The sequence below is a fragment of the Brienomyrus brachyistius genome, chromosome 12, assembly GCF_023856365.1.
Source record: "Brienomyrus brachyistius isolate T26 chromosome 12, BBRACH_0.4, whole genome shotgun sequence".
Classification (NCBI taxonomy): Eukaryota; Metazoa; Chordata; class Actinopteri; order Osteoglossiformes; family Mormyridae; genus Brienomyrus; species Brienomyrus brachyistius.
Window position 1 is genome coordinate 22,515,109 of NC_064544.1, and position 9,108 is coordinate 22,524,216.

At 45.4% G+C, this 9,108-nt stretch overlaps 1 protein-coding gene across 1 annotated transcript in view; it reads left to right on the forward strand.

Annotated features, from left to right (window-relative positions):
* The window catches only part of LOC125705064 (uncharacterized), a 52,646-nt gene extending 44,366 nt beyond the window's left edge, over nucleotides 1–8,280 (forward strand). The window contains exons 14-26 of the mRNA XM_048971394.1: nucleotides 1,846–1,938; nucleotides 2,322–2,411; nucleotides 3,869–3,961; nucleotides 4,145–4,240; nucleotides 5,273–5,615; nucleotides 5,868–5,993; nucleotides 6,309–6,434; nucleotides 6,561–6,686; nucleotides 6,750–6,812; nucleotides 6,876–6,938; nucleotides 7,002–7,064; nucleotides 7,128–7,316; nucleotides 7,380–8,280. Coding sequence (XP_048827351.1) covers nucleotides 1,846–1,938; nucleotides 2,322–2,411; nucleotides 3,869–3,961; nucleotides 4,145–4,240; nucleotides 5,273–5,295 — 395 coding nt within the window. The 3' untranslated portion in view covers nucleotides 5,296–5,615; nucleotides 5,868–5,993; nucleotides 6,309–6,434; ... (4 more) ...; nucleotides 7,128–7,316; nucleotides 7,380–8,280. The remainder of the gene's footprint in view (nucleotides 1–1,845; nucleotides 1,939–2,321; nucleotides 2,412–3,868; nucleotides 3,962–4,144; nucleotides 4,241–5,272; nucleotides 5,616–5,867; nucleotides 5,994–6,308; nucleotides 6,435–6,560; nucleotides 6,687–6,749; nucleotides 6,813–6,875; nucleotides 6,939–7,001; nucleotides 7,065–7,127; nucleotides 7,317–7,379) is intronic.
* Nucleotides 8,281–9,108: the final 828 nt, after the last annotated feature.

Below are 9,108 nucleotides of genomic sequence, written 5' to 3' on the forward strand. Positions count from 1 at the left end.
CTGCGCTCTGGCTCGGTTGGCGCCTGCAGGTCCTGGCCCTCCGGGTCGGCTGTCGCCTACGGGTCCCCCTCCGATGCCTCGTCACCCTGCCTCGCTCCCCCCTCCGGTGCCTGGTCGGTCGCCTGCGGGCTCCCCGACGGCGGCTCCTCGGTTGCCTGCGGGGCCCCTACCTCCGGCCCTCCACCGGACGTCGCCGCCTGCTGCGGCTCCCCCCTCCTCCGGACCTTCGCCGTGGGCCCCTCCTGCTCCCTCGTCCCCTTCCCCGGTGCTCCCTCCTGCTTCCTCCCTGGCCCCTCCGCGGGTCCCTCGCCCTGCCTCCTCGGCCCCTCCGAGGTCCCCTCCGGCTCCGGCCTCCCGGCCGCCTGCGGCCCCTCCGGCTGCCTCCCGTCGCCCGCTGGGGCTCCCTCGGGCTCCCCTTCCTTCCTCCTCCTTCTCTCCCTTCTTTCCTGTCCCTGTCCCGCCTGTCTTTGTTCCTCCTCCTGCCTTTGTCCCGCCGTCCTCTGTTCCTGGTCCCTTTGTTCCGCCCCGCTCTGTTCCTGGTTTCCCGTCGTTCCCTCCCGTCACTCCCGCTCCTTTTGTTCCTCCTGTTCCCGCTGTTTCTCCCTTCCTGGTCTGTCTGTCGGCCTTTCCTGTCTTGTGTAGTGTCCTGTCCTGGCTCCTGCCTCTGTGTCAGTTTTGCCTGTCTGTCTTGTTCCCGGTTCCCCATTGATTTTTGCTCTTGTCTTTCAGGTCCTGTTCTCCCTCGTCCCGTTCGTCGCCCCCTTCCTGGGCGCGCCCGGTGTAGCGCGCCTTTGGGGGGGGGTTCTGTGACGCCCGCTCCGTCCGCTCCTCGTGTGTGCCACGCCCCCTAATTACCCACGTGTGATTTCCTGATCGTGCCCAGTCGTGTCTTGTTTCCTGCTGCCTTGTTTCATGTATTTAAGTGCCTGATTTGTACTAACCCGTGTCTGTCATTGATGTTAGTTGGCGTCTTCTGTTCCCTGCCCCGTCTTTCGGAATAAACCCCTTGTTTGCCCTGATTACGGCGTGTTTGCCCGTTTCTGCCTGCTCGCCCGCACGATCGCCGCTCTGCCCGCGATCGAGCGTGACACTTGTATTGCTCTTAAAATAGCAAAGACAAAATCTCCACAAAGTTTGATTAAGATATTCTATTGATGTGCTGAATTTTAACAAGAAAATTAAAAAATGACAAGGCCAAAATTATTAACCCCCCTGACATTTAACGGTCAATAGTGTGGCCTCTTTGTCTTACAACTTACAACTTATTATTGCTGTAAGCTCAGGCCCTTAATTCAAGGCCAGGTTATTCTAAATCTAAAGGGTTCTAAATCTCTGAGCCATACAAGTTGGAATTCTGGCCTTCCTTTGCCTTGTTATTTGAGTTGCCTTGAGTGTGCGTGTGTGTATGTGTGTGTGCATGAGAGATCCAACACTAAAGTAATTCATTATTTCATTCATGGATTTATGAGTGCTCCGACCCACTCGTTATTTTCTGTTAATTTTATTTTCAGTTTCGCTCAGGCTCTTCAACAAACCAAACTGTCCCAGTTCCTCCATATTGCACAAAATACACAGGCAGAGCTAAACTTTCCATTGCAAATAGCTAGAACATGCATCAATATTCCTCGATCATATTTTTGATGACAAAGGATGGACACCATTTATTGTAGGGCAGTATTTCAGAGTATGTTTAGCAGTGCAGTATTAAAGCAGCAGTTGCTCCAAATACTTTCGGAAATATAGTGTATAATAGCAAAACGTAAATGTAGACAATATATTTAATGTAGGCCTATTTTATAATCTGTTTATTTAATCTGTTGTTTTACATGTTTTATTTGTTTTCAGATTTTGCTCAGAAAGTCCTTTTGGGGATTTTCTTTATGCTTCACCTAATATTATGCTGCCTGTATCTAAATGTGATTCTAGAAAATGACAAAGGTAAGGAAACCTCTTAACAGTAGTGAATTGTAAAATGTTTTGAAACCTGTAAAATATTTGTAGAATTTTATAAACTTGATTTTTTTAGTGTAGTAAACAATAATGCAATGTAACTCCTAGTATCAAGTCATCCTTGAATTACTCCTTACTAATAAAGGCATGTATTTTGATATATGTTAATCAATACGAAACAGATAGTAATACATTCTATGTGAGCTGTAAAAAGGACACTTCCCGTGATGGAGCGGTTTTGATATTTAATTTGTTCTGCGTGTCTTCAGAGACGTATTTACTGATTTTAGAGGAACAGGAAGCTGTTTATTTAATTAATAACCTTTGTTGTATTAAAAGCTGCAATTAACTGCAACTAATTCTGACCACAGGACGACCTGTAAAAATCTGCGAGCTTGTGTTCATCTACATCCTGAGTGTCACATTTCTCTTTCGATTCTGGATTCGGCAAGATTTTCTTGGTACAAATTTGTTTTATTTTTTAATTTTGTGATTTAATATTGTGATTATATATTTTATAAACAGAGCATTAAAAATGTTTGCATTAATGAGAGCATCCAATGACAGATGTACAGCTGTTCGAAGGTATGCAAAAGTGCCTTGACTAAGTATTCTGATCTTGATTCCCTCTGCTTTTTCTTGTTTATAACACTTAATAGTTTCTGATCCCCAAGCAAATTTAGCATAATACTAAGGAAAACCTACATAAACACAACACACTGATTTTAAATGACCATTCATTGAAGGAAAAAAAATCCCCAACATGCATTTCACCTATGTGACAAAGTATTTACCTTCTTAGTCGCTCAATCAACCAAGGAACCAACTGTTACTGATAATGGATTAAATTGAACAAAACACATCCATGTTTGATTGCTACCAGCCCCTTTGAGCTTGCACAACACTTAAATAGAAACACGGCAGTAAGGTTGACTCTATGATCAAAACTTCCTCCAGGCTTTGAAAAAGAAAGTTATTGAAATACATCAGTCAGGAAAGACATACAAAACACTCCCTTAAGCCCTTCGACTCCAGTGAGTCACTGTCAGAGCCGTCATCTGCAGATAGAAAAAACTTGGAAACATGGCAAATCTGTCCAGAAGGACTAGCAGAGTTACTCCACGGGTGCATAGAAACCTCATCAGGGAAGGTACAACAGACCCCAGACGAAGATTTAAGGTACAACAGGTCTCTCTCAGATCAGTTAACGTCAGATTCCATGATTAGAAAGACACTGTGCAATTAAGGTGTCTATGGGAGAGATGCAAGGCAGAAACTACAGCTAAATAAGAAGAACATGAAGACTCATCTAATATTCACTAAAAACACCTTGATTACCCCCAACACTTTTGGGAGAATGTTCTGTGGGCTGATGAATCAAAAGTGGAGCTATTTGGAAGACATGGGTCCTGCTACATCTGGCGTGAAGCTAACACAGCTTCCACACACAGAACATCATGGCCACAGTCAGACATGATGACAGAGTGATGCTGTGGGGAGGCTTTGCTGCTGCTCGGCCTTCAGAAAGTACTGAAGGAGAACGTCCATCACTCTGTGATCCTGAAGCTCATGTGCAACTGGTTCATGAAACAAGACAATAATCCAAAGCATAAAAGCAAGTCCACCTCTGAATGGCTGACCAAAAAAATACATTAAGGTTTTGGAGTGGCCTAGTCAAAGTCCTTACTGGAATCCCTTTGACATACAGTATTATGGCAGGACCTTAAATGGGCAGTTTATACCTGAAAACCCTCCAACATGGCTGAATTTAAACAATTCTGTGGAGAAGAGTATCCACAGTGAGGGTAGCAATTAAGTGTTATGGATAAGCAAACATAGTGGGAGTTGGGGCAAATACTTTATCATAGTATAGTAGTCAGTAGCTGTATAACTAATGCGTGTTCTTTGTACCTTTCAGCCGAACCCCGTAAATATATATATTTCTCAGGGACTTTTGGTCTCCCTCTCCTGAATTCTGTTGCCCTGGCTGTAGCATTAAAAATCAAAGCAGGTAAATACACTAGAACTTTGAGATGTTTTTCCTGCAATTTTACTTTTACTGTAAACTTAACCATACAGATAAATCGTACAAACCATTCAGGAAATATATGGATTCCCGTGGTTTAATATCTGTCACTTACTGCTCATTCACTGATCTCAGCCCTCAGTGATTTTTGTGATCATGTCATTTCAGACACAGGAAAACAGCCACTTGATCTTCGGCTGATTGTCCTGATATCTGGGTCTGTCTTCCTCTTTGGCTGCTTTGTTATAGAGATGTCAGCATACTGTAAGTATAACAGATACATGAATAACTTCCCATAAATGTTGAATATGTGTACTGGGACTTTTCCAGCATGCTGGTACTGCAGCTTTTCCATACTCAGCACTTAATCAGAATCAGAATCATAAAAATCTTTATTGATTCCATAAGGAAATTGCTACAACTGAACAGACAGACACTATTATACACATTGAACACTATATAGTGGGAAGGAAACGTAATATCATAAACAGAAGTTACAGAATTAAATTAAATCTAAAATATAAAAGACAAAACAGGTATCAAATAAACCTGAGGTAGTCTCTCACCTAGGATTATAACATGATGATATTGCACATTGTGTCACAGTATTTCACAATCAGCAAGACTGCACAAATTAGTGGCAACTGGCCAGTTATTGCACAACTTAGAAGCATGTAAGAACACATACCAATAGACAGCAAATGGAGGGGCAGGGAGGGAGGGAAACAGCTTATTTTGTGGAAGAGGAAGGTTGGGAGGAGTTATAGAGTCTGATGGCTGTGAGGAGGAAGGGTTTCCTGGGGCTTTTAGTGGAGCACTTCATGCTGCTATGTCTACCGGGGAAGAGGCTTCTCTGTCTGGATGAATATTACATCTGTAACAACTTAATGTTATTTATTCACTATATAATGTGGCTCATGATGTAACATTTCATTACAGACATTTTTGCTATAATTGTTTTGAGCTTTTTGGTTCTTTATGATGCTGTTTCAGTGCTGTAGGATTGTAATGGCCTCCTGGCCAGCAGGGGGCACTGAGACTGAAATGGGGACCCTGACTAAGGAAGGGAGATAATATTAACACATCCTTAGTGATGCAACCCATGTGTCTGTGTAATACAGAAAACCTTAATGGTCATTAATCATTATTAAATACTAATTATAAAAATGCACATAATCATTAGTTCTCATTACACAGTATCATCGCTCATTACTTACAAGCTGGCAGGTACAAAAAGCTCCTATTGTCTTAGTATTTTGAGCTCCAACACTGTTAATTGAATCTTTTTAATTATAGGGATGGCCAAAAATGAAAAGTAAGTAGACTTTTTTTCTACATAGTATATGTGCAAGTAATTTTTTCTGATAAAGTGATATGAATGTACAAAAGAATTCATACATCTATTGATGCTGATCCATTGATGCATTGGTGAGCCTGACACCTGTTAAAGGAAGCACATGGCACACCCTGGGCAGGATGCCAGTCCATCGCAGAGAACACACACATTCACATACGATGGGACATTTCTAGATGCCAGTTGGCCTAACCTTATGTTTTGGGACTGGGAGAAAAATGGAGTATCTGGGGAAACATGGGGAGAGCAAGTAAACTACACAGAGCCCAAGTCAGGAGGTGTGAGGTACCAGTGTTACCCATTGAGTCACCATGCAAACTACACAGAGCCCAAGCCGGGAGGTGTGAGGTGTCAGTGTTACCCACTGAGTCACCATGTAAACTACACAGAGCCCAAGCCGGGAGGTGTGAGGTGTCAGTGTTACCCACTGAGTCACCATGTAAACTACACAGAGCCCAAGCCGGGAGGTGTGAGGTGTCAGTGTTACCCACTGAGTCACCATGCAAACTACACAGAGCCCAAGTCGGGGGGTGTGAGGTGCCAGTGTTACCCACTGAGTCACCATGTAAACCACACAGAGCCCAAGCCGGGGGGTGTGAGGTGTCAGTGTTACCCACTGAGTCACCATGTAAACTACACAGAGCCCAAGCCGGGAGGTGTGAGGTGTCAGTGTTACTCACTGAGTCACCATGTAAACTACACAGAGCCCAAGCCGGGGGGTGTGAGGTGTCAGTGTTACTCACTGAGTCACCATGTAAACTACAAAGAGCCCAAGCCGGGAGGTGTGAGGTGTCAGTGTTACTCACTGAGTCACCATGTAAACTACACAGAGCCCAAGCCGGGGGGTGTGAGGTGTCAGTGTTACTCACTGAGTCACCATGTAAACTACACAGAGCCCAAGCCGGGAGGTGTGAGGAGTCAGTGTTACCCACTGAGTCACCATGTAAACTACACAGAGCCCAAGCCGGTGGGTGTGAGGTGTCAGTGTTACCCACTGAGTCACCATGTAAACCACACAGAGCCCAAGCCGGGGGGTGTGAGGTGTCAGTGTTACCCACTGAGTCACCATGTAAACTACACAGAGCCCAAGCCGGGAGGTGTGAGGTGTCAGTGTTACCCACTGAGTCACCATGTAAACCACACAGAGCCCAAGCCGGGGGGTGTGAGGTGTCAGTGTTACCCACTGAGTCACCATGTAAATCACACAGAGCCCAAGCCAGGGGGTGTGAGGTGTCAGTGTTACCCACTGAGTCACCATGTAAACCACACAGAGCCCAAGCCGGGGGGTGTGAGGTGTCAGTGTTACTCACTGAGTCACCATGTAAACTACACAGAGCCCAAGCCGGGAGGTGTGAGGTGCCAGTGTTACCCACTGAGTCACCATGCAAACTACACCGAGCCCAAGCCGGGGGGTGTGAGGTGCCAGTGTTACCCACTGAGTCACCATGTAAACTACACAGAGCCCAAGCCGGGGGGTGTGAGGTATCAGTGTTACCCACTGAGTCACCATGTAAACTACACAGAGCCCAAGCCGGTGGGTGTGAGGTGTCAGTGTTACCCACTGAGTCACCATGTAAACTACACAGAGCCCAAGCCGGGGGGTGTGAGGTGTCAGTGTTACCCACTGAGTAACCATGCAAACTACACTGAGCCCAAGCCGGGGGGTGTGAGGTGTCAGTGTTACCCACTGAGTCACCATGTAAACTACACAGAGCCCAAGCCGGGGGGTGTGAGGTGTCAGTGTTACCCACTGAGTAACCATGCAAACTACACAGAGCCCAAGCCGGGGGGTGTGAGGTGTCAGTGTTACCCACTGAGTCACCATGTAAACTACACAGAGCCCAAGCCGGGGGGTGTGAGGTGCCAGTGTTACCCACTGAGTCACCATGTAAACTACACAGAGCCCAAGCCGGGGGGTGTGAGGTGCCAGTGTTACCCACTGAGTCACCATGTAAACTACACAGAGCCCAAGCCGGGGGGTGTGAGGTGCCAGTGTTACCCACTGAGTCACCATGTAAACAACACAGAGCCCAAGCCGGGGGGTGTGAGGTGCCAGTGTTACCCACTGAGTCACCATGTAAACAACACAGAGCCCAAGCCGGGGGGTGTGAGGTGTCAGTGTTACCCACTGAGCAGTTACTGTACAAAAATGTTACAGATGAGTGTCACCATGTGTTACTATTAAAGCGTATGGGAACCGTCATTTATTAATTCTGTTACTTTATGTAATTGCTGGAATTGGCTAAATTTATGGTGATATTGGGCATCAGTAATATGCACATAAAAACAGCATTATTTTACTTAAAATGCGATAGTCAGGCCTCTGAACTCTGTTGTAATAACTTTATGTTTTTTCTTAGAATAAAAAGACAGCTGGGCTTGTTTGAGAGACTCCAAGATGCCGAGCTGGAACTGGTAGATGCCTAAGATGCATCTGCTCCTCTGGCTGGTGTCTGACCATCTTCATCTTCAGATTATTATACATAATTGTAAATGGAAAATGTACTGCATTTATATAGTGCTTTTCTACTCCTACGAGTACTCAAAGCACTTTACATCTTATGCCTCACATTCACCCATCCACACACCTATTCATACACCGGTGGCGAAGGCTGCCGTACAAGGCGCCAACCTGCTCACCCGGAGCAATTTGGGGTTCAGTGTCTTGCTCAAGGACACTTTTATGGGGTCAGGAGGAACTACGGTTCCGACCTGCAACCCTCCAGTTGCCAAACGATAGCACTACCTCCTGCGCCACCATCTTCCCCAATTATTGCGTCTGTAGCAGATCTGTGGCCCTTGTGCTCTTCCTCCTTCCCTTTAAATACGGAGGCCGTTGAGACAGCAGGGTAGTGAGAAGTCTGACTGCCTGGGGGAAGAAGCTCTAGCAGTGTCTAGCAGTGATGGATCGGATGCTCCGGAACCTTCTGCCAGGTGACATTGGATGAACAGTCCGTGGGATGGGTGGGAGGGGTCTGCCTCAGTGCTGTTTGCATGTAGCTTTCATGGGTGGGGGTGGGGGGGGGTAGATGATTGTGTTGAATGCTGAATTGAAGCCAATGAACATCATTCTGACACAGCTCTCCTTTCCATCCGGGTGTGAGGAGGTGAGGGGGAGAGCAATGGAATAATTGGTGTATCATACATTCTTTGAATTTCCATTTCAAAATCAAATTGTAAAAATAAAAAAATTGGCATTTTTTTGTGTTATTTTAAAATCAGAACGGTAAAGAAAAGAATTAGGCTTTATGTTTTGTTTTTCTGTTTTGAAACCAAATGAGAAAACTGTGAAATTACATCCCTGGTTACTCGACCGGGTACTTTTGTAGCTGCGGGCCACTTTCATGTGTCACTTTCACACCACACAACAAAACAGAGACCTTTATGCTAAATAAACATGGGGGATGTAAAAAGCTCACAAGTTGAATTTCACACACTATTCAAAACTACACGGCCACCCCAAAATAATGGAGGATGAACAAGTTGTTTTGTGATATGTTTGTTTTGGGGTGAGCGATCGCTATCAAAACAGGACAGTCTTTTATTTATATTTTATTCATATGACCCACAACGTCCCTCCTGAAAAAAACAGCATAGACCAGCTATACTGGTCCACCAGCCAGACCAGCACTAACCAGCACAGACTAACATGGAAATCATGGTGGTCAGCTGGGGTCCAGACTGGCGACTCCCTTCCTTGATTCATGTATTAGTGATAATTTGACAGGCCTTCACATCTATATCTATTGTTCATATTTATCATTATTTACCGCAGGAT